The sequence below is a fragment of the Epinephelus fuscoguttatus genome, linkage group LG20 (genome assembly GCF_011397635.1).
Source record: "Epinephelus fuscoguttatus linkage group LG20, E.fuscoguttatus.final_Chr_v1".
Lineage (NCBI taxonomy): Eukaryota > Metazoa > Chordata > Actinopteri > Perciformes > Serranidae > Epinephelus > Epinephelus fuscoguttatus.
In genome coordinates, this window is record NC_064771.1 from 23,991,705 (window position 1) to 24,018,033 (window position 26,329).

The following is a 26,329-nucleotide window of genomic DNA, read 5'->3' on the forward strand; positions in this document are numbered from 1 at the left end:
TAGATATCTACGGTGAGACTATAAATCCATTTTACCCAAGGAATAGCTCTGGTGACACTTTATATTAAGATCGTATATTCACCGTTTACTAGCTACTTAGCTTGTATATTAGCGACATACTGTCTCTTTAGTAGCCATCATAAAGCACTTATTAATGCCTTACCTTGCATAACCATGTTCTACAATAACCTAAGAGTTCTCCCTCAGTAACCACCTAATAACTGCTTATTGACAGGAAGTAATGGAGATACTTAGGGGTCGCGTTCACCAAAGTGGTTTTTCAGCGGGGACACTTTGGTTGCATCTGGTGTGTCGGCTATTTGAGTCGGCTACTTGGTCTGAATAAAGGGAAGGCTGAAGTATGAAGGGAGAAAGAACAGACCCGCCAGATCATGAAAGGAAACATATATTCATACTTATACGGTATATTAATATATTTCACTCCCATTGTTGTTGTTCAGCACTTGTACATGTGGATATGAAGGCTGGTCTTTGTGGTATTTGTCCCCTTCTTCACTGTGACATATAACAGCACGGTAAATGTGACAGCAATGAGCTCAGCGTTCTTTTACGTTTTTACAACTCTTGGTGGGCAGAAAAAAAAAAGTCAAATGAGCAGTGTTCAAGCAGAATAGACGCTCAGCACCTCGTCACGCTGCTGGTGTTCGTAGCGAAGTCTAAATACGTGCTGCACCCATTGCAAAGAATTTAAAAAAAATACACTGGCTTCAGGAAAAAAAAAACACTTAAGAAGGTGGTGCCACAGGATTATTCTCTCTTAATAACACTTAATAATTATGTTTAATTCTTTAGGGATGAGTATCGGTAGTCAATACCCACCAGAATAACCCAGTAACAAGTAGTGTTGAAACTTCTACATTCAAACGATGCCTGTATTTGATCCTCTTTGTTCCCAGATCTAGAACAAAATGACTCTTTACATGGTTTTGCTGTGTTAGTTTAAGGGTATTGGTTTTAATAACCTATAAAACACAAGTACCCTTCCAAAACACAAAACTACAAGTGTTAATAATATCCAAAAAACTCTGACACTTATTAACCCACACAGGTTCCCTGTTTTAACACTGACTCCTCTTTACACTTAGTAAACCCATTACAACAAACAACTACTGCAACTAACAGACCCTGTTCCTAAGTGACGGGCTACACCTTAAAAAATGGAGGTCTATTGAGATAAACAAGTTCTATTCCTGCTCAGTGGTAGAAGAACAAAATCAGCACAAGTTTAAATTTCTCCTTTATTAATAGACCAAATCAAACATTCCTATTAAAAAGGCACTGCCACATCACTTAAAATAGGGTCTGTTAATTGCAGTAGTTGTGTGCTGTAATGGATTTACTAAGTGGAGGAGGTAACTTCAGAACAGGGAGCCTGTGTGGGTTAATAAGTGTGAAACTATTAGTGGAGTGTTATTAAGGGAGAATGATTATTCCTGTGGTACAACCACTTTATAAGGCCCATACTGAGTAAGGCATATTCAAGAACAGTGCACCCACAGAATGACCATTTGGATAGCAATTTCTCACCATGTGTTACCTTGAGTTTGTGAAGGAAACTTTTTCTGGATGCCTCCACGGTGAATGGAGGATCCATTAAAGGAAAACGATGAATTGAAGTCATTGGGGTCCACGTAACAACAGCAAAACTACATCACAACATTCGTTCACCAACTCTCACACAACTTGTGCAGTATAATCCAAGTCTCGTTTATCCAGTCGTATGCTCAGCACTTTCCAAATACATACATTTTCGCTAAAGCATTACAATGGGAACACTTGTAACACGTGTTTTAAGTTGTTTTCGTGAAAATGTATGTGTTTGAGAAGTACTGATCATATGACTTGGATCATACTGCACGAGTTGTGTGTGAGAGTCTGTAAACGGATGTTGTGATGTAGTTTGCTGTTGTTAAGCATGGACCCCATTGACTTCAATTCACAAAATGTTCACCTTTTTTTGGATTCTCCATTCACTTTGAAGGCATGTGAGAAAAACAAGTTTCCTTTATGAATTCAAGGTAACATGCTGTGAGTAACTGATATACAGCTGGTCATTTGCACCTGAAGTATTCCTTTAAGAACTTCCTTACTTCAATCAATAAGCAGTAATTAGTATGTTATCAAGGAAAATCTCTTAAAGGTTGTAGAATATGGACATGCAGAATGAGGCATTAATGTGTGCTTTATAAGGACTAATAAAGAGCAGATATGCTACTAACACGTGTTTTTGTAACTTGGCTGTACAGCAAACACAACCCCACCATGCTGGAAAGTCACCAGGTGCTCCACGAACAACCTGTGGGAGAGGATAACCCTGCAAACAAGACATGAACAGCCCCCATTAAAAAAGTCGCTCCTTCACTCGCTGCCTCCTCCAAAACATTTTCCTCTTCTCTTCTTTTTCCTTTTGGCAGGAGGACTGCAGTGGAGGCAGCAGGTAAGGCAGATGCCAGGAGCTCTTATGATCCTCGTCCCCCCTCTCTCCCTCCTTCCCTCCCTCTCTGCTCTGTATCTAATAGACACCTGCTCCCTTGTCAACCCTGGACTCCCACCTGGCATCGTCCCACATGGCTCGGTCACTAACGTCCACACAAACACACAGTGCACATCCAGTCATCACATCACATTATCAGCAGCACTTCCTCACTTATTCCCAAACTGACTGTAACAACAAAGTCCAATCTTTTTCGCTGTAAACCCGTCGGAGAGAATCGCAACCCCCAAACGGCTTGTTTGAAGACATTTAGCCAGAAGGGCTGAAAGGAGAACAAAGACCATGAGCAAACTAACAAGAACGGCTCTAGTGGGCTGCACTCTTTAGTTTCTGAGGGAGCTCTATTCACATTCTGTTCCTCCCTCCCTCCTCTGTCTCTCTCTGCCCAGAAAGGTTTGAATGGACACAAGCCTCCTGCAGGCCAAAGTCAATTAAAATAAGAGAGAGTCTGGGGAGTCCTAGTATCCCTGGTTACTGAGAGCACCTAAGAGGCCATGCAAAACAGCCACGTTTAGTTTCGGCCAAAGAATTCCTCGCTTATGTCCCGGAACTGTAAAATTCTGGGATTTACCTCATAATACACAAAAAAAGTACATGAATAACTGGTTGCTATAACACTGCTTGCAGCCGGTGCCAAACTATCCCGCGTAAACTACCGGCTGGGTTGTAAATCATCTCCCTCTCCGGCTCGCGGCACTCCAACACAGTCGCCACAGAGCCACGGATGCCCGCCTGGCAGCCATCAAACCTCACTTTTGTCTTTTCGCAGATGCCACCAATTATTCATCAACGCCAATTTGATAGTGAAATGGAAGCGATTCGTCCATCATGCAGCCCTTTTGAAGAGCGGGTATAACAGGTTGCGGACCTGCCAACCGGCGACAGACCGGAGCTGCGCTACTTGTTCATCCATGGAGGAATAAGTGGATAGTCGCTCACAGGTGGACCGCCTTTAACACATGGTCAGCCTCTCAACTCTCCAACACTTTTGGCACGGAAGCGAGTGCAAACTGGGTGTCGTAAAACGGGAGTCTGTAAACTCACTTCATTAGCTCACTTAGTAAGATTTTAAAGTCTTGTGAGTCATTTCATGACATACTTCAGGCTGAGCGATGTTTTCTAAAAGCTGATGAAGTGGGAAGGATGTGTGAAGTGGGAACATGTGAATGTCATGGCCGCCATGTGGCATCAGAATGTGACATATTTCCCCTGAGGTCCCTTAAACATATGCAGTTAAGGGGCTTTTTCATTAAGTGAAAATGAGCTGGAAGACGAATTAAAAAGCCCCAGTGACAGTGAGTGTGTAGCGGTGGGAAAGTTATGAGGAAACAGCTACATAATGTGGATTAAAAGCATTATTGGTTATAAAACAGCCTGTCTATATAGGCCAGACAACCGCCTCCTGTCTGCACCTCATCTTTGTCTGCTGCTTTTTTTTTGTTCTTGCATTATTTCCTCTGCCGCTCTCTCTCTGGGAAGTCAGTGATGTTGGAGTCTTGTCAATGAGTACTTAGGCCCGTTGCCTCATGGGGAGCCAGACTTGCTGGCTAGGTTTTATGGCCCATTTCAGAGCTGCCCCGGCTTAAATACAGCCTCCTGCTGGCCACATGGCCGCAATGTCGTGCCATGTCCATCCGGCGAGGAGAACGGGAGGGGAAAGGGGGGCTGCTTGGATTCGTGCCAGAAAGGTTTTACTGAGGCCACAAGCATATGTGGCCATGTGGAGGCAAGCGGCACACTGAGAAAAAGAAAATGCTGCGGTGTTTCTGGGTTGCTGTTTTGACATCCTGCGCTCTTTGTTGCAACATCAAAAAACCTCTTAAGGCTGAATCACTGACAGAAAAGCCGTCCCTTATTCCTCTAAACTTTAACTCCATTGACAAAATACCCAGCTAAACACTTTATGATGCAAATTTATATCTATTTACATATAAAAATACAGGATTTCCGAATAAAAATCAATGATAAATTGTCAAAAATGTCAAAGATAACATGTTTAAATAAAATCTGTGTTCGCAGATTGGAGAAAAAGATCATTCTTTATATCTTTAAAGAAATCCACTTGGCACCGACAGAACACCAACTGGAACAAAATACAATAAACCACAATCTCAAGATGATTTATGCAGATCTCATCACTCCGACTGACATCTCTTGGTCATGGTTACACAGGAACCAAACCTTCGCCTAAGCAGGCCAGTGTTTTAAAGGATAATCTCTCTTGGCACATGCTACAAATCTCTTCATTAAAAACAGGGCACGCCATTCAGGGTCCCTGTAAAGCACGGAGGTGGAAATCTATAGCATTTCACCCCCCTGGTGAGAATTAATTCCTTGTGCATTACAGCCAAACATCTCCGCCGACCAGCATTCAGTCTTCAATCTGTTACTGTATGTCGCTCGCTGCTTCAGTAAGCTGATTGGGAGCAAAACTGCTTCCAAACCTGCATCTTTATGTCTTAATTCAGGAGCTGAAATCTGGCAGCAGTGTTACAGTGTCTGAGGTCAAGTGCTTTACACATCACAGCTAACCATTCTGCACAGCATGCCATTGTGTGTTAGATTTGGATGTATTTTTCCTGCTGCTTGATGCAACCATTCATATATTTTTCATATCGCATGAAAATAAACTCTATAAACAGACTCAACTTGCCCGTGTAATCTGTCACGGCAAACATCATGTGTGCTGTTCTGACAGTCACATTATCATTGCATGGAAATGCAGTAACAGTGCATCTTTAATTGAAAAGTTGCAACTAGATTACCACATAGTGCTCATATAACTTTGACTTAACTTGATGTTTCATTCTTTTGTCTTTTTTCCTCATTTTTAATTTTAAACTTTAACAAATTTTCCTGTTTTATGTTGTGTTTCTAAAGGTTTTCCAAGCATCTATTTTTTCATACCTTTATATCTTCCTAATATTTTCTTGGGTATATGATATATGATGGCATTTGTGTAAGAAACAAAGCTGAGCTACTGGTAACAGAAGTCACTGTAGTATGTACGACAAATTCTAGCCTACAATCCTGTGTTTCTGATTTTCTTGTTGCCGGAGGCCCAGATGACACTTGTAGCAGTAGCGGATCCCGACAAATCAGTGGGCTAAATTAAGATGATGTAAATCTTGTAGCGGATAAACTGCTTTTGTAGTTGGAAGAAGTTTCTGTAAGATAAAGTTATATGTGGCCACAGGGGCAGAGGTATTCTTCTTTTTAAAAAGTCCTGTAATGTTATCCCCACCACTTTCAGTCGCCATCTTTCTAAGTTTCCTTCCGGTTCCACTGGTATAGACTGACCTCTGGTGGTGCGTGCTGTGAACTACAATACACTGCCTCAGTACAGCATTTCTATATCAGTTTTAGGATTTTGTTCATGTTCTCACGGCAGCATTTACAAGCTCCAGATCAAATGCCTTGCGCGAGAAAGCTGCTCTTGATTGGTCAGAATTTCCAGGAAGTAAACAAAACGTTGAAGAAGAGTACACTTGCAAGATAAATGTGACACTTTCTAATGTTACAATGGAGGGACAGCTACGCAGGTTGATGTTAGCGCTCAATGTTTTGGTGCATTGGATGTGCTGAATGTGCATATTAAGGCAGTACAGGAGGAGGTGCACATTAATAATCCTCCAGGACTGTAACATGCTCATGTTTAACCCAAACAATGTGTCATGTGACTGCAGTTGGTTCGGATCGAGGTCGGAACACGTTCTCACCACAAATGAACCACACCAGAGTTCATTTGTACCCAGAGTGAGACCACCTCAACAAGAAGGTCTCAGTCTGGTTGTTTTGGTGCACATCCAACTGCGACTGCTGTGTTCACACCTGCTCACATGAACTGCACTTAGGGGGCAAACGAACTTTGAAGTTCGATTGAACTGAACCAAACAAGGCAGGTGTGTAAGCACCCTTATAGAAAGAATATACCTGCAATACTGCAATACCTCGATGCCACCCGAGCCTAACACATTAAATTACTCTACCAAAATTTTAAAGAGTTTTTCAACTGAGTTTCATAGTGTACAGTAATGAGTGGAAACCAACTGAAATAAACATGTTCAGTACAGCATGTATTTTTAAGCAGTCAGCAAAAATACAGCGCACGTATTATTTGTAATTAGGGGCTAAAACTACTGACGTAGTTCTTTAACAAAGGAAAAAGCATCTTCACTGAAGATTAAAGGATGAAGGAAAATCTTTGTGTGCTACAGACAACCACACTTTACTTGGACAAGACAAATCTCCCCAAAACGTGTCTAACTGACGACCCTTTCACCTGACCACATCGCGGATTCTGAAACCCTGCCAACTGCACAGTGAGGTCGACTGCACCAGCACAGAGTGTGCTTTTAACCGTGCACTCCTGCAACCAGATTATCAGATGAGCAGACCTGCAAAGAAGCGGCTTACAGGAGCCAGACTGTTTCCCCGAGCAACAGGCTGCTATTAACGAAGGCCCAGCCTTAAGCCCTCGTCTACAATGATACTAATTAGGCGCGGAGCAGATGTGCCCAGGCTCGTGCCCACTTCAGGGTGCTGTGCAGGGCCGGTAGTGTCATGGCGGCATACGCTGGTGGCTGATTCACCTGCGACCTTTTCACAGTGGGCCTGGGGTCAAAGCCTCCCTTTAGAAGTACAGTAGGAACAGACACTGAAGGAGCCTGGGTCGGGTCCCAGCACCCCTCTAGGCTCATTAGAGTCATCCATATGTGCAACAGTGCAGCATTTGACGAAGAAGCTTCCTCCTGACTCAGGCCAATGGGAAACAATGAAACTCAAACCTTATCCATCTTAAACAAGCCAAAATCATTCATTACTGAGCTTCTGTACATGTATATAGAGTATGTACTGGCTCAGGCTGAATTTTTTGCAAACAACAAATTACTTTTCAAGCAATTTCACTGTCTCAGACAAATTTCCAATGTCAGAAGTCATGAGAGTTTGGCTAGAGTTGTGGTGTCAAGTGGTCATAAAACTCTCTTACTTTCTAAAATTAGGAAGTTTAATATTATCATAAGTTTTTAGTCTTTATTGGTGCGGAAGGGATGAAAAAGTTTCGGTTTTCTTGTACTGTGGAAAAGGAGGAGAAACTGGTGGAGCTGAACAAGAATCGGTGTTTGATTCAGGGTGTATCTGACCTGACTAACTTGCACTTATTTTAGTGAGAAATTTTAAATGGTTTGCCTCTCATTTCCGCAGTCTCCTCCCACTAAAATATTGCAGCTAGCCAACAGAGGCTGGTGGCGAGTTAAGGCGACAAAATCCAGAACGTAAAGTTTGTACAATTGACAAGAATACTATCGACATATGACGTCTTTTATCTTGTGTTCCCAGAGTTATGTGATTTTACGAATCTGTAAGGAACTGTTTATATGTCATATTTCTTAAAGGGAGTTTGGCATAAAATTTTCCACCAGGAGCAGGATGGGAAATAATCTCAAAAGGAATCTGGTAGTAGTCTTGCAAATATTGACCGTACAAGATCCCCGGCCTTTGCAAAACCTTATAGTACGTGACTAAAACTCGCTTTCCTTTTTTTTTTTTTTTTGATGTGAGAGGGTGTCGGACTGTAGCTTTTTTGAAGTCTTTTCAAAGTCCTCTAGGGCAATGGTTCCCAACTGCTGGGTCCTGGTCCAAAAGTGGGTCCCTGGAAGTGACTCGGGAACATCTCTTTTGGACTTCAGATAATGACTTTCAAACTGTAGATGTCTTTTTAATAATGTATTTTCACTCTACTTTACTTTATACATTCTTATTAGTTTGTCTGCATACTAATAACATTAGAATCTATATCATATGCAGATATTATTTTATTTTCTAGCGTGCCCAGGACTGAAACTCTGTTGAACATGTTTATTGTCTATAACACCCAATTTGCTATATGCTCATGTATGCTTGTTGTCCCAGTTCCGTTAGAGCAATGATTAAAGTTTGATCACATTATTCTGACTCTGATGTAATGTAAGCTCTGTTCACAACTCTTACTGTTTTTTTGCTTAACCAAAGTGTATAGGCAGGGGTTATAATTAACATACAAATCACCAAGAAGAACAAGGCATAAACTTAGATTGTTAATGGCTTCAATGAACAGTGATGCAGGCAGGATGATAAAAACGTGTGACATGCTTCATACTGTAAAACTCTGACAGACAAACACAACAGCAGCCATGTAGCTTTTCTAAATGACCAACCGAAAAGAAAGAAAAAAACAAAGCACATCTGATGTCATTCCATGTACAGTATGTCGACACGGTCCGCTGTGAAGACATAATGTAAGGACTGGGATGAGGATGGTTGGTTGGATTCAGCCAATGTGCATGAGTTTCCTGTGCGACACACAGCAAGTACCTGAGTCAGACTGACACCTCCTGCAGCAGTTGGTTTCTGTAGGGTTCAAATTTTTACATTTTACTGGACTTTACAAACATGTCTGGGATATTCAGTAAATGACAGACATTTGAGTTGCTCCTTGATTCAAACACAAACCTATGAGATGATGAGATGGTTGAGAGATATATTCACAGACTGTCTAAGAACATACTAAGAAGAGGAGAGAACGACTGAACACACTGAACTGCATATGAGCAAAATTATGGATGCAAGGGACTTGCAAAAAACTTTTAATAGATTACACTTTTCTTGTGTCATGGTTTAAAATGACGATAATATCCAGTGCAGGCAGTTTAAGGATTGTTGATCACATTTAGGTCTGTACGATAAGTACGTTATCGACTTATCAAGGTCAGAAAAATGGTTTGAGGTCATGTCCATATATCGACCCATACTGCCCTTGCACTTTCACGCCAGTGTTGTAGTACTCAAGTTCAGTCTTGGGGGCCGGCTGTGGCTCAGAGGTAGAGTGGGTCATCCACCAATTGGAAGATCGGGGGATCTATCCCTAACTCCTCAAATCCATATGTCAAAGTATCCTTGGGCAAGATACTGAACCCCAAATCCCCCCCACAGGCTGTTCCATCGGTGTGTGAGAGCTTGTGAATGGTTACTGAGAATCAGGTTGCACCTTGTATGATAGCCTCGGCCACCAGTGTGCAAATGAGTGGTCAAGAAGACAAGAAAGGCGCTATACAAGTGCAGTCCATTTACCATTCTTGGTTTCAAGACCCATTTTTGGAAGGTCTTGGTCTTGTCTACTAGAACGCATTTTTACTCACTCTTGTCTCACTTGTAGACCAAGAGGTCAAGACCACAACTGTGGGGATATGACTAAGTTGCCCATAAAAAAGGAGTGTTGAATAAAGATGGTTAAGTCGATTTCAGCTCCTTAGTGTTTGTATTTGTTTGCTCATAGAAAACAGTAAAATTCCCCCATATAAAGATCACTTTTTGATTATTCTATCAAGACATTTCTCATGGATCACTGATAGATACACATGTGTATACAGTATGGTAATAGAAGAGGAAATTGAAGTGGGCTCTTCATTTGTTTTCTGTAGGTGTTTTATGGGATTGTGGATCTTTCCAATCAATTTGAAGAGCTCTGACGGTTTGCATGTTCCACATTTAACCGTGAGTGCATCATGCTGTGTGGGACTCGCGCCGATCTGGTCTTGGTCTTGGTCATGACTTGGTCTCGGTGTAGGTGGTCTTGACTACAACACTGATACATGTGTGGGGTTTTTTTTACATTAGAATGTCACAAACATTTTAGCCAACATAATGCCAGAATATACACAGGGTTTTCTTGACCATTACAAGACTTTGACGAAGTGCCTGAGCCAAAATAAAAAGCAAAAAACTACGCTGAGGCACATTTTGCTGAACAAATGAAAAGGTTATTGCTCTATGGAAGGGTGTACTTGCGTAATTGTACTGTTATATAACAGCACTGAATGGTCTTTAAATGACAATAACAATATATCATCCAACTAAAGTAATTATTGTGACAGGCCTAACCGCATCATGACATTTCTATTACAAACACTACAACAATCACTAAAAAAAGAACTGTTATTATACGTTCATGTTCTCCGAAGGGATACATCTGATCACCAAAGGATTTCCACTAATCACAGAGCCTATACTTTTCTCTATTACTATCGACTGAATATCTAGCTCTTTATCCGAGCAGTTAACAAGGTTTGATCAGAATCCTATCATAGAAGATGATGTGTAAGCATTGTTTATGTATGCAGGGGGTTGTAGATAGTGCCATAGATGTGTCAAAGAGGAATTATAGATGCCGTTTAAACCTCTGCTGCTCACCTATACAGATCGATAAAAGTTATAGATTACTTAATGCCTCTTTAATGTGCTGCTTTAACATCGTCCAATGCCTTCGTTTGTAATTTCTTATAACTGCCTCAGCCTCGTTTCCTGGTTCTTCGACAGTTAGGGGTGCAGATTTCCCTTACACGACCTCTGAAAGCATCTTTTTAACTGCTTTCTGAACAACACATATAAAAGACTGTAAAGGCCTTTACTCCCTGTCCGCAGAAGGAAACCATAGGCCATATGAAAGAAGTGGACGTAGCCTCCAGGTCTGAAAAGTGCGGTCAATGCCAGTTCTAATGACCAGCATGGGCTGACTCCACTGGTCGCAAAAAGAAGTCAGATTGTATATAAATCTATCAGAAAATGACCCTACTAAATTTTGGTCCCATTTACAGTAAAACAGATGATGAAACAGGGTATGCTTTAGGTCAGTGGTTCCCAACTGGTCCAGCCACGAGGTCCAGATTTCTCCTTAGTCATTCGAATAAGGTCCACACATGTTGTTGAGCTAGTTTGCTGTCTCTGTCAAGTAGCTGTCCCTTTGTCACTCACTCTACAGCAGGAAATGGTACTTCAAAATAAAAGCTCTGTGCCAAAAATTCCCTGTATTCTAAATTAAATTGTGTTTTTTACATTGCAGTCCATTCAAAATGGACCCTTGACACACTTTTGGACTGCGACCCACCATTTGGGAACCACTGCTTTAGGGTATGGCTACCTTGTGATTGACAAATTGCTACCTTGGTGATCCGTCAGTTTGGTTCGAGGTGTAGCAATTCTTCACATCTCCACCCTATCGTCCAAATATGGTCAACTCAAGGCTTTAAAACTGAAGTCCACAAACCAACAGGTGACGTTATGGTGGTTACGTCCTCTCCTTTTATACAGTCTACGAGGGTAACTCACTCTCCTGTAGATACAGATCGAGTTAAGTGTTTCCTCTGCTCTGCACTCTGATACCTGATCCACAACAAATGTATGATTACTTTCCACCTATGGGATTGATCATAAATTAAGATCAAATAACAGAGCACCCACTGAAGTCTGCTTTCAGTTGCTGTTGTTTGTACTTTAAAGGACTTGCAGTGAGAATAACAAGTAGGCGGATGTGCTTGTGTTCCCCTTTGATGTGAGGAGGAAACTCTACCGACGGTTACACCTGGCATTTCAATGCAATTTCAATACTCTGATTATTATTTGTAGAGATCACATCATACTTTGTCCCATTTTTGTGACAAATATATGTCTGTGAAGACCTGTGATTTTTTTTTTTTACACCAAAAGTTGTTGTGCCTCGAACAAACATCACTGAGTTTACCCACTAACCTTCAGAAACAGACTATCTGCAGTTCACTGACCTAAAAATATCATTATTCATGATCCACTTCACTGATTGGCTGGTAGTATTGCCGGCCCTGCCGCCTTCCTCTTCTGATCTTCAGAGGATTCAATATCAAATGTGATCAAAATCCAATTTTGATTGCATGATCACAATATATGAAGCGGTGCAAACAAACTGCATCCTGTAATTACTGATGGCCGGATGTTCTTTCATTAAAAAGTCCAAATGAAAACAGCCTGCATGATCTACAAATACACAAATGATATCAGCTTATCCTGCATGCCGATTGCTGTTATTTTGATTTGGGACTCTATTGAAAAAGCTTCAAAGAAAAAGGTCAGTGCAATTTCGCAACTCAGTGGGTAAAAAAACATCTCCAATACAAAGAACAAGAGATTCATTGAAGCTGACAAAACAACAGTAATGAATAGTTGGAAGTGTGGAGCGCTGCGCAGCTAGCCAGACATCTCTTTACCAACACCGCCTGTTGCAAAACCTCTCCTGTCTTAGCATGTTGGGAGCTGTCCCACACACATTTTAGGAAAAGCATAATTGAATAATTGCCCAAACCAGGACTTTACTGTACAGCGAAACAAAACCCGTCTTAGTGGAAAGAAAGCCGAGTGAACAATGAAGAAACCAACATGCCAGAAAATAATTCTCAAGTGAAGTCAATAGGAGAAAAAAAAATACACAAGCTGACTTTCTCTTTTGTTTTGCTTGGAAGTTTGGAGGTTTCTTCTTCACTCACAGCAAAACTAAAACATCATGAGTTATGAGAAAAACCTCCTGCAGCACTCAGGCTTGGTATCAGTGCTTGATACCTTTGGGGTATTGACTGAAATATCCCTGCACCAAGTAGTATTAAAATGTCTCCAGTCAAATTATACTTGCATCTGATCTTTTTTTGTACTAGGGGTCTGATCCCGGACTGTCCGGACTTCCTGCCAAATCAGCAAACTTTCTGTTGCTGCCGTCTCTGGAGTCACTCTCCACTGACGAACGGTCACTTCAACATCTACCTGGTTAGAACAAGCTCAGCAGTGGCAGCTAACATCCAACACAGAGCCATTAAACGGTCCCAAAAAGCTCACACCAACACCGAAGCGGCACAACTTTGTTGTTAAACCTATAAATAATTGTTTGGCTAGCAGTTCCCATCTGGCGGGTCCTGATCCAGAAGTGGCGGAACCCAGGTCCGTTCTGAATGAGCCGCAAATGACTCGCGAACGTGTTAAGTTGTAAAACACACACTTTATTTTGAAGTACAGTGAATTTTCGGGACCGAGCTTTTTCCTTAAAGTGCTGTTCCCTGCTAACGGACAGCTAAATGACAGAGACAGCAAACTAGCTCAAAGACACGGCAAAAAACAAGCATGACGCTGAATATATATGCTGAACTGTGTGGACCTAGAACAGATGACTAAGGAGGAATCTGGACCTCATGGCTGGACCAGTTGGGAATCACTGCGCTAGGTAATATTAGCTGTGTGATGCTAACAGTTAGCCCTGTCACTATGTGTGTGGGAGACGCCACAGAACGTACAAAAATATGGCTATGCTACATGCCACTCCATTCACATCATGGGTATAGAATGCTGGTACATGATTTTTTTAAGGGATACTAAGCTCTGTACATCATTATCCACTTCTCCGTCATGATCTGTATGAAGTATGGTCTAAATGAGTGCTTCCCCAGTAAATCACTAAAAAACAACACTTCCGACAGAGATTTGGAGCTATGAGGAGGTGAAAGACTGACACAGAAGTGGTTATTTAGCTATTAAGTGGAGAAACTATGTGTTGTTTTGATACTTCTTTTTGCCATGAGTCTGGATCTCTATTGGAATCCACTGACCTCTATGAATAAAGGAGCTATCTTTCCAGCCTACAGACAGTATTCCTTTCAGCTGAACATAAGCAAAACAGGTACATTAGCATCTACATGCATTGAAAAGTGTCAGAAATTTAAACCTGTTGCTCCTCCTGTTAAACAAACTCAGTGCAGTGAACATGACTGGACCATCAGAAACACTGAATCACTGATCGGAAACCAGTGAAGTACTACACTGGGAGAAAATCTGTGCGTGTCTCTGCAGCGAGCCCGCCTGTGTGGCATAGAGGGGAGTGGGTGTGATAAACTGCCAAGAGTCTCGCGGAAAACGCCGCCTCAAGTAGGTCAGCGCGACTCAGAGAGATAATCAAGGCCATTTTGACCCCTTCTGTGTGAGCTGTAAGTGGGTCAAATGCAGCAGTCAGCTGTTGCAACTCTATCACGCGGGGCGCTGCGAGGCACTCGTCACACTGTCAAAGCCCATTCCGTTAGTTTAAGACGTGGCAGGGTGCCCGTCTGCACCCACCAATGCAGGAATCAACTCTCTATGTGTGCCCCCCTCCCCCCCACTCCCCCCCCCCGCCCCTCCACCCCAGGGGTGAAATAATGTGCAGTTACTCTGAGCAGCAGCAGCAGATCCACCTTCCCTCTTGTCACTGAATACACCCCCTGCAAACACAACCCTCTTTAACTGTTGTCTCCTCTTTTTGACAGCTCACAGCTTCGCAGCTCACTCCTATTCACAACAGCACCCCCCCCACCACCCCCCGCACATCTAAAATGCCACCCGCATTTCAACCAGACTAACTCCAGCAATGTCCCTGCTTATTTCTCACTCTTCACTGCACAGAAAAAAGGGGAACTCATGTGTCTAGAAACACTTCTGAGCACAAATCTGCAACAGCAGAACAAAGGCGATACAGGGCAGCCTTAATCTCTGCACTACTGAAGCCAGCAGCTATTTTAAAGCTCTTTCTCTGTGTCTCTCTATCCCTCCCACCTTCCTCTCTCCTCGCTAACATTCTTCCTCTCTCTCACCCACCTCCCCCCCCCCCCCTTTCCCTCGGTGTCTCAGGGCAGCAGCTTCTCTCTGTTTTCCTCTCCTCTCTCCCTGCGTGTCCAGTGACTGACTGCACAATACACATCAATTATTCATGGCTGCTCTCTCTGTTTCGCAGGCAAAACCAATCACAGATGGAGTCATTGCTAATGGGCTCCTGCTCTACTTGCCACCGGCTTCTTTGCACTCAAGCAACAAATACCCCAGAGACAATGAGAGGGAAAACAGGGATAAGCTGTACAAAAAAAAAAAAAAAAAGAAGAGAAAGAAAGAAACTTCATACAGCACTAACAGGCACGAGGAGGAGAAGAAGAGGAGGACACACGTCTGTGGTCAGAGAAGAAAAGAGGTACGTATCGTCACAAATAATTCAGCAAATTTGGGAAGCCGGCTTCTGCAGCAGTAAAGGGTTAAAGACAGAGAGGGGGAGGAGGGAGGGAGGAGGGGGGGGGACACAGGGGGAGACAGAGAGGGGGAGGGTGGGGGTGAGGAGGACAGGCAGAGAGGGAGAGAGAGAACCAAATGCTTATCTCCTCACCTCGGATGTATGCAGCAGTTATTGATGTATCTTCTTTTTCTGTCTAGTGATCCATTGCTTGCTCTCCCAATACACACATCACACAGAAGCAGCCACAGCCACTTCGCCAGAAGGGAGAGAGGGAGGGGAGGGGAGGGGAGGGGAGGAGGGAGGGAGGAGAGGAGAGGGAAGAAAAAAAAAATGCAGGCAGCTCACATTTCAAACCTGCAAAGGGGGGTGGTGCCTAATGTGCTAGACAGCCTGTATCTTGGCCCGCGTCCAGAGCAACGAGTTAAAGAAGCCTCAATCAATTCATTTAAAGCCACGTTTGTTACAAGGGGAGGATGCACGGCGGGTCTCGCCGAAAAAGTGGCGGTGCAAGGCGTTCAGGTGGTAGTGATTTCAGCCCCCAAAACCTTGTCTTTGCATACAGTCGACTTAATCCATCAAACTAGTCATTGTAATTAAGGGGCACAGAAGAGGAGGAGGAGGAGGAGGAGGCAGGGTATTGTGGCTTCCTGATGCGCAGAGGGTTGAAATCAGAGAGGGAGGGGCCAATTAGACCACATTTGTCTTTCAGCACACATGAGCCACAGTAAGCTTTTGGATAAATAATTACACACATATAAAACATGTAAACTGTGGGCAGACACGCCACCTGAGGCAGTCTGCAGCATCTATTGTCATCTGCAAATAAAAATACTCGCGCTCATCAGCGGCGACTCACCACTCAGGTGTCAAATTAGCACAATCTGTGGCTAAAATACAATAATACGCATTTAATTAGAGACATAAGCTAGAATGTAAATTAATTCTAATGTGCAAACATCTGATTTTGTCACGCTGCAAATTACAGAGCCATATGGGGCGGCTGAAGATGCCACCGATCACCTCCTGCTGCCACAGACATAATAACTGCGACAACTACATAGACGGACAGGCGAGCTCAGCAGCTCTTATCTCTCCTGTCTGTGTTTGCTCTCCTGGTATTTACTATCAGCTAAGTGCACAGCAGATGACTTACAGCCCTGAACCCCGACTGCAAAGTTAACACATCCATCATAGCTGTCTGGAAGACTTCACATACAGTGATCATGTAGTGTAAAACACACTGATGGTCCAAAGTGGACTCAGTGTAGATTTATAGCCACTGACACTCACATATAACACAACTGTAAACCTCGTAAAACTCGGACTCCTCTGCAGTCAAACTGCAGCAGCCAAGCTTCAAGATGCCAAAAAGTTCTCAAAGATATCAAAGATGTTTGAATACAGCAACATGTAGCTTACAAATTACATGTAAATTCAGAGAAAGGTAAATGAAAACTTGTCTGCATTTAACAACAGCAAAACTACATCTGTTGACACACGTTCACACAACTCCTGCAGCTTAATCCAAGTCTCATTTATCCAATCGTGTGCTCAGCAGGTCCCAAACAGACGGCTCTTTCCAACAGGGAGCTGAACTAAAAGTGAAATTTATCTACGCTCTCTTCAAAGCCAGACTCCATTGACAAACACAGTAATTTTACCACACTGAACATAGGAGCTGCTCGTCTACCGCTGCCTCCATGAGTTAGTTTATGTTATTATGTGACTTTGGTGAATCCGAACTAACCCTTTAAAACACCAAAGCATTTGGCTGGACAAATGAAACTTGGATTATATTGCACAAGTTGTGTGAGAGTTTGTTAACAGGTGTTCTGATAAAGTAAAACACAAACGAATAAAATGAAAAACAAAGTTTTCTTCATGAATTCGACGCAGCACGAGGTGAGATACTGATGTACAAATGGTCATTTGGAGGGTAAGGTATTCCTTTAAGGGAGGATTTAAGGAGAAAATCATTCAAGTTCAAGAGGTTTAAGAAATACAATAATTGAGAAAATAAATCCAGGTTTGATAAATAAAATCACGCATTACTGAATTATGAATATCGACTGATTAAAAAAATCTGTTTGCAGTGGACTTCAACTTGTACAGGGTTCCTACAGCTTAAGGAAAGTTAGGGTTAAGACTTTTTAAAACGTTTTAAATGGCACTCAAAACCAAATTTAAGACCAATTTCATAATAAAAAACTGTGTATTTTTTATTTTTTATGAATTTTTTCCGCTAACATAACAAAAAAACATGAACTGACATCAACTGCTTTGGGTTAGGGACATTTTTGCCGAAACTGTAAAACATAAATCTTTTTTAGTAAATGTCTGCTGTTTGCTGGCGAGTTTTTAAGAATTTTTTCAAAACTTTTTAAATGCCACTCAAAATGAAATTTAATATTTTTAACAGTTTTATACTAAAAAACTTTTTTTTTATTTATTTTTATTTTGTTGTTCTTTCTTATTTTTTCTTATTATATTCCTTATAATATAATAAAAAAAACATTAACTGACATCAATTGCGTAGAGTTAGGGACAATTTTGCCAAAATGTTTAACATAAAACATGACTTTTTTGGTAAATGCCTGTCGCTTGTTGGCGAGTTTTCTTACTTTTTGCATAAAAAAATACATCGACCCTTGTGTGCATTGCCTTTTACCAGTTTCAGCCATAGCACAACATCTTGGTTAAATGGCCAACTTACACTTCCCCATGTTGTCAGTGACAGATAGCTAGCAAACAGCTGATCCTTTGCTCTAGGTATCCTAGCCGGAAACAAAATATGAGTGGCATTGGTTCAGCTATCCTGATTTGTGTGAGGTTAATGCAAGAGATTCTCAATATATTATTTAATTTTTTTTTTTAATTTTTTTTTTTACTATTTTTCTAACGTTAAAAAAAATCATAAAATCCTATTTTCCATGGTTTAGCATTTTTAAGACTTTTGAAAGATGTATTTAAGACATTTTAATACCACTTAAGGCTTGATTTTTTGCTTAGCAAATTCAATGCCTTTTAAGACCCTGTTGTTACTGATAAGACAGACCTCTAATAATCATAACGTCTGAGGTTTGCTGAGAAGACTTTGACCTGACAAGACTTAACACAGTGTTATAAATTTATACAGTAGGTGGGATGAGTGGACATTCGTCCTTACGGTTCCCAGATCTTGTACTAAAATAACAGCTGACACCACATGAGTAACCGTGGCCACCTCATCATCATCATCACCATCTGAAATAAACCTTCTATACATGGAAAATAAAGCCTCGAATGTGTATTTAAATCTGATTAACTAAAGGTTGTTTATTTCCTCAGCTGGTGCTGACAGTCCAACTCGGCCACCAACAATGTGTTATTCTCTATTTAGGAAAAGCCGCAGCTAAACTATATGTTGAAGCACACTGGATGGAGAGAGGGCCAGAAAGTTAAAAAAAAAAAAAAAAAAATTTGGTGTGGAAACATCTGGGAAGAGAAATTACAGCCCTTCAGGATTTTGTGTGTGTGTGTGTATCTGACCTCTGTATTGTGTGTATAATCTGAGACCTTTGCACAGCTCAGTGACAACACGGCTGACCTCTGAGTCTTCGGCACTTCAGCACCTCACTGGAAGGCCGATGTATGATGGGCACTTCAAACTACAGTTTAGAGGAAATTTACATCAGATCTGCTCTGCAGCGAACTAAATAACTCCAACACTTCAAGTATTTAAGTATAAAATCTTAGAGACACATTTGATCACACTTAATCTTAATCATCATGTTTTCTTTGACATTAGTGAGCTACTTTCTCGTCTCTGAAATTTCCATTAAAAAAAAAATCAATATTTTGAAATAAGACTACATGAAGATAATGTTCCTCTTTCCATTTAGTCTTCTCTCCAACTCCAAACACTTAAATACTAAAAACTCTAAATTACTACACTTAATATTTACTTAATGTTCTGTGTTTTGTGGATTATGTTAAAGCACTTACTTAAAGGGACAATTCACCCCAAAACCAAAGATAGGTATTTTACCTCTTACCTGTAGTGCTGTTTATCAGTCTAGATTGCTTTGGTGTGAGTTGCCAAGTGTTGGAGATCTCAGCTGTAGAGACGTCTGCCTTCTCTCCCATATAATGCAACAGAAATGTCTCTTTCCAGAAATCATGACCTGGTTACTCAAGATAATCCACAGACCTTGTTGTGAGCAATTTCATGTAGGAACTATTTTCTTTCCAGCGAACTACACCCGCCAACTGTATCACTGCGCAGAAGGAAGAGTGCATCTACTGCTAGCTCACCGAGCTAGCTAACGTTACAGCTCAGCCGAGGAGGACACCATTAAGTTTGTATTCGCACTGTCACGAGCATTATCCTCTCGTCCATGAGTAGATGCACACTTCCTTCTTCACAGTGATACAACAAGGTCTGTGGATTATCTTGAGTAACCAGGTCATGATTTCTGGACTGGAGACTTTGCTGTTGAGTTTTTTTCAGCACTTTGAGCACCACAAGCTGAGTGCCATCTAGTTCCATTATATTACACAAAAGGCAGACATCTCTGTGGCCGATATCTCCAACACTCTGCAACTCACACCAAAACAATCTAGACTGATAAACAGCACTACATGTAAGAGGAACAAGATGTAATTTTGAATTTAAGGTGAACTGTCCCTTTAATATCCTTATTAATTCCTGGTCTTTTGTCTTATAATTTCAATACAGTAAGGACACTTGTTGTTCATTGTTGTAATTAGTGCCATTAGCAGTTTTATTGTGGGTAATCTATTGGTATTGTTTGTTTTTGATTATTGTTTTGTGGTTTTACTCTTGTTGTATTGTGTTTCTTTTTGCCTTGGGTTTTTACTTATATATTTGTTTTACACTATGATGTAATGTCTGCTTGTGTGGACCCCAGGAGGAGCAGTTGCTACCTTGGTAGTGACTAATGGGGATCCAAATAAATAAATAAAAATCATAAATGTGTTTCTCCATATTCTGATTCTTCTCCTGCTGCCTCTGTCTCTGTACATACAGAAACTGTGGCATGTCTGCATGTTGTAAAAAATGCAAAGCCCCCTCGAGACAAACTTGTGATTTCACACATATAGATAAAGTCGAATTCACCTGCCTCACAGTTATGATGAATATTCTAGATATATTTTTAGATTCCTATAGTATGAAGCAGAAGCAGTTGCTCACACTGCCTGATGTCGATCTTCCAATTGCAAACATACACAACATCCCCTCCTACACTACCACGAGTCCCACTGTTAAAACTCCTGCAATCAAACCAACTAAACAAGATGAAACGCAGGATAAAAACTCTGTTGCTGAGGTGTTGTTGTTTTTTGTTTTTTTTATCGTGCTGACACTGTTAACTACAACCCACGTTGTCTTCTGATCAAACATGAAAGCAACCCTGCGTGTGTAAAACGAGTGTAGAGACAAACCAGGCTGACAGAGCGAGAGCTGAAGCCCAACTAATTATCTGCTGAATAGCTGGTTTACCAGGCGTTTGCTACATGAGAGAATGAACTGAAAAACTCTGACTGGTCCCCCCCTCTCTTATAAGTTGGTGCCTCTTTTCACTCTTTAGAGCTGAGGAATTCCAAGAGCTCGCTGAGGCGCAAACGATTGGGAATGTGCCACTCTGACCCTCTTGGAGGCAAAAAAAAAATCGTGATTAAGCGTTTTGTCAACACTCTTGAACCAGACTGAACCATCCCGCAGGACGGGGGTGTGACGCTGATGAAAGAGGCCTAAGCGGGCATGTAATGTACCCTGTGACGGAAAGAGGCCCTGATGAGTTTATCCACACCGAGCGAGTGATCTCCCCGCTTTGATGTCGCCACGGCTCCACGTGCGTGGCTTCGCCCTGCGGTAAAACAGTCCAAGTAATCACAGATTAATAGAGCAGGCTAATCTCATTCACAAAGAGGTCACTACTAGCAGACAGACGACCCTCCCCCCCAGCTCGGCCTGTGCATTGTGGGCCGCTCGCAAAAAGGCAGAAGGACTACAACTGGCCGATCCCCCTGAGTACATCTATTCACTAAATCACACTGTGTAGAGTCAGCATCTGAACCTCTAAACTGCTCACTTTGCTAAAACTCAGGTACACATGCTAACTGATAAAATCAATGAGAGGTGATTATGATGTTTTCCTCAGGCGAGAAGATGCATACTGTTGGTGTCACTAAGATCAAGGTCTTTATTTGCCCGTCTAAGCCTTTTTCTCACAAAGAAATTAACAGACGAATGTCTTAAACTGTTGGAGGCATTTCATGATGAATACATTTGTCAAAGCTACAACCTGTTTCAGCTGTAAGTTGACTGTGAACATTGATTTCCTACTGCTGAAATCAGCTCTGCCCTCGCCTCGGCGCAATTTCCCCCTCAATTTTCTCCCATGTTCGGGAGAGGAATTTAGATGACATAACAGAAATGCAATAGCCCCGACCATGCTGCATGTCAGAGCCAAGACAAGTTAGGCCTGGTTAAAATGGGACACCAAATCTGATTTACTTATTAGCGCTCAGCCATTGACCTGATGTCCTCTGTGGCAGACGGCCCCGCTCGTATAACTACCAGAGATCTCACCCCCCCCCACTCCTGCCCACTTTTAACAGAGATTTTCAAAGCAGATTACAACATGCACGATGTGACTGAGCAGGCCAGTGGTTATGGGAGTTAAGATTTGGCTTCAAATGCTTCCTGGACACTTTTTTTCTTGCTTTTTCTCTTTGAGAAAACTCCCAGGCTTTGCGGCTACACAAGCTTTTTTGTTAGCAGAGATAAGGAACAAACATAAGGTGGAACAGTTTCAAGCCGTCTGCGTCAAGAACAATAAAAAAGCTTGTTATGCAACAAATGGCAGACCGTCGTATTTATGACTGAGCTGAGAAAAAACTTGGATCACGTCCAGGGAAACTGTCAGATTTGGCTCAATAAATTACCATTAAAAGAACATCATGAGCAGGACGCTGCGTTCAATTAAACACATAACTCAACTCATCTTTATCTCGCTTCTCAAACTGTTCCTGAACACTAACTCCTCTGTGTCTGGTGTTGGATGGCTGACCTGCTGCCGCCATCCTGGCCCCATCATGTGACTCCCTCCCTTCCCCCGTCACTCGGCAACGGCCCCGCAGGATGTTGGGGAGTGGGTCCTGCCCCTGGGGCCCTGTGGGAGTGTCGTTTAAGAGCCGTCTCCCTCGGCTGCCAGAGAGGGCTTTCTCTCCGTCTTAACAACCTCCTCGACCGGGGCCTCTGCTCTAAAGAGCTTCTGGGAGCTTTGCAGGAGAATGCCTCCTCAGTGGTTTCCATTGACTCCCTCTCTTTCACTTTCCACAGGCCTCTCCTCTCAAAATATTCATGCATATACAGGTACATAATTGTCCATGAAATGCACTTTGGGATGCTGCCTAGACTGGAGTACTTGCTGGTATCCAAATGACTACTGTTGCAGGAAATTATTCAGACAGAGAATCAATTGGCAATCTTATCTAAGCCCATAAAGTAGGGCCTGAGATTTGATTTAGCATTAAGTAGAATTAGAACATTTGGCAGTATAAGTTAATTGCAGACAGAGAGTGATTCCCCTCTCGTGGCTGACACAAGAGTGACACTGCATGACTGGAAGCCTCATATTACCACATATAAAACCATGGAACGCCGTAAATCAGAAAAAGCAAACACAAGTGAAAATTCAAACAATATGTGCCTCTGACTTTCATGTCCTCGTCGACTTAAGGCGAGCTCAGCGGAGAGGCCAAGCGCACAGAAGCAATTGCACAACCCCCGAACTCCTCATAACCCAAGACAGGTGGAAACCACAAATCAAAAAACTGTAAAGGAGCACAAAATATTCCTGTTATCTTCCGAGCTGCTGACAGCCGATACATCTTCATTCCCGTCGTGCTCCAGCATGCTTTTTCGCCAGCTTGATAACAACATTTAGCAGTATACATCTGTCCCAATAATCCATCACTGTAGCAAGATGATGCTGCCGTGTGAAAACAGGAACTCATCGTCACTGATAAAGTATTTTTTTGTCGCGTGTGACAAATGGAGTATTCTGCTGTACGCACTTTGTCTTAAAACTCCAGGGAAGAAATTGGGCTGTGCAGTAATTCTCCGTGTTTTGAACAAGTTTGGAAGTGAGATGCAACATGGAGAAAAGTTTATGCGGATATTAAAGGGCATGACTTTAAAAACATAGTTGAACTAAGAATAAAAAACAATGACTGTCCAGTTTACTTAAAGGTCCAGTGTGTAGGAGTTAGGGGGATATATTGGCAGAAATATAATATAAGATGTATGTTTTCTTTAGTGTATAATCACCTAAAAATAAGAATCTTTGTGTTTTCGTTACCATAAAATGAGCCGTTCACATCTACATAGAGTGGAGGTCCTTGTCTACCACTGTGGCTAGCAGCCCCTCAGCAACGAGAAGAATCGCAAAACACAAATTTTTGTATTGTGAAACTGCTTTAATCAGTGTTTTTGCTGATTTAAATTACTGGGTCTGTTTGTTTTTGGAGAGGAACAGACCTCTGCGGATAATTTGGCTCCTGCTAAAAACCTCCTGAATGTCCGGATCTTAAGTTATCAAAGAAAAAAGGTGAGCACATATTAGCAGATGCTAGGCTAGCAGTACGTCTGCGATGAACTGACAGTGTAGAAAACAGATTTGTGATGTGAGGCTGCTTTATTCAGCATTTTTGCAGGTTTCGTCACCTGGTCTGGTTGTTTCGGAGAGGAAGAGACTTTTGCAGACAATTCGGCTTCCGGTAAAAACTTCTTGAACAATGAACACTGAAGGAATTCTAACTGGGAGCTCACACTTGATACACTGGAGAAGTTTCAGCTGGTTGCAATCTGCAATCCTCACCACTAGATGCCACTAAATCCAACACACTGCTCCTTTAAAGTAGCTACAATATTTTTCTGATAACAATGTATCAAATGACAATCTGATGATACTAGAGTAGTCTCAATCTTCTCATGTAATTATTTCTAAAAATGCTAAACTATTCCTTTAAACCTTGCTCCACCTCTACCAGCTACAGATAGGGCCTACTTACAAATTCGAGTATAATTTGATATTAAATTTTAAACAATTCTATTTACTTCAGTAATAGGATCTAAATCTGACCCACACCTCTTAGATATTCATCCACAGGGAATACGAAAATTAAGTTATCAGAGAAAAGGTGAGCACACATTAGCAGATGCTGGGCTAGTGGCCTGTCTGCGGTTAATTCGGTTCACAGTTAAAACCTCCTGAACAGTGAACACTGCAGGAATTCTGCGCGGGAGAAGATTCAGCTGGTTGCGATCTGCAGTCTTCACTACTAGATGCCAATGTTACACACTGGACCTTTAACGTAGACATCCATGGTAAAGGATGGCAGTCTGAAAAGCATCCAAAGCTCTCTGACTGTGAGCAAAAATCCCATCTCAATATACAGATGACCAACATGTTTCTACTCCAACACTCTTCATCGAGGTATAAAATACACTGGGGACAGGTGTTCAATTTAAAACTCATAAAAAGGTCATGTGATGTGGGTAAGACCGCATGTTGGTAGTGCTCACTTGAAAGAAACCACCAGAGAGGCATGACAGCAAAAATAACAGAGAAAATGTAAACACGTACTGTGACTGACTCCTATATATATATAATAGCAGAAAGAGTAGGATTCAGCTTCTTTTTATGCTATTACATACATATATATATATATATATATATATATATGTGTGTGTAGGAGTCACTCATTTTCTCTGTTATTTTTACTGTCATGCCTCTCCAGTGGTTTTTCTCAAGTGGGCACCGCTAACATGCCATGTGACCCATGTCACACGACCTCGACATGAGTTTTAAATTGAACACCTGTCGCCAGTGTATTTTATACCCTGATGAAGCCTGCCTAAGTTGAAATGTATTGGTCATTCATGCTTTAATTAAGGATTTTATTTATAATCAGAGTGCCTTGGATGACTTTCAGACTGCTAACGTGGTCTTTTACATGAAATAAACTGGACAGTCATTGTGTGTTTGCCCCGTCCATCAAAAGCACCTGATTTTTTACTATCACCAACACCTAACTTCTTAGCCAAGTGAAGCAATCCCTATTTTTACTTATATCCATATCCTATTTTAATAATTTGTACATTCGTAGTACTGCTTAGTCTTGAAACTTTGATGAAATATGCAATCTTTTATCTTTTTCTTTTAAAGTATGACCATATTTAAAAAGTGGAGTATCTTCATAATCCATTTTAGGCTTCTAACCTCTCCTACACAACCTTTCTAAACTCTTACTGTCTTTTTAATACACCTGTATGTACAAATAAACCAACCATCATGAAGAAAGTTGGTTTATTTATCATCCAGAAAGCCTTAAAAATGATCTATGATTGTTTGTCTCTTTTACTCTTTGCAAGATTCTGATGATTAGTTTAAAAAGCTGTGAATTAAACATACCACAGTCCATCTAGTATACTTGAAATGCTGTCCAACACAGTCAGGCGTACAGTGATTTTTCTGGACTATCAGGATCTTAAACAGTCTAGTAGCAATGGGTGGGTATCATGAAATGCTGCCAAGAATGCAGACAGGAACTTTGAGCTCAAACAGGCCAGCATGGCCAGATGGCCTGAGACGGCGGTTGAGAAAACTCTGGTCTTACCTGCTGATTTTGGAGTGAACTTGTCCCTGTTGGCAGCGCACACGGCCAGGAGCCGGTAGCCCAGGTCCAAGTCGTAGCCCTGCTGTGCTGCTACGCGGCTGACCACCTGAACACAACGACACAATGAAATATTGTTATGATCCAAGTTTCATTCCTACTGAGGAAATAACTAAGATTAAAGAAATCATTCAGGTTTTTGGAACCTTTCTTAACTCACTGGATATTTTTCTTCTCCAGTCTTATTCTATTTTTATTTTTTGAAA

The 26,329-nt window shown here is 41.7% G+C and overlaps 1 protein-coding gene across 3 annotated transcripts in view; it reads right to left on the bottom strand.

Annotated features, from left to right (window-relative positions):
• LOC125881367 (zinc finger MIZ domain-containing protein 1-like) overlaps positions 1 to 26,329 on the bottom strand; it is a 163,193-nt gene that overhangs the window by 17,167 nt on the left and 119,697 nt on the right. For 2 of the 3 annotated variants that reach the window (XM_049564516.1, XM_049564515.1), the window contains exon 5: positions 26,067 to 26,172. In XM_049564516.1, the coding sequence (XP_049420473.1) occupies positions 26,067 to 26,172 (106 nt within the window). Of the gene's footprint in view, positions 1 to 15,527; positions 15,612 to 26,066; positions 26,173 to 26,329 lie in introns of those variants that run through there. The other variant, XM_049564517.1, reaches the window with a different exon arrangement.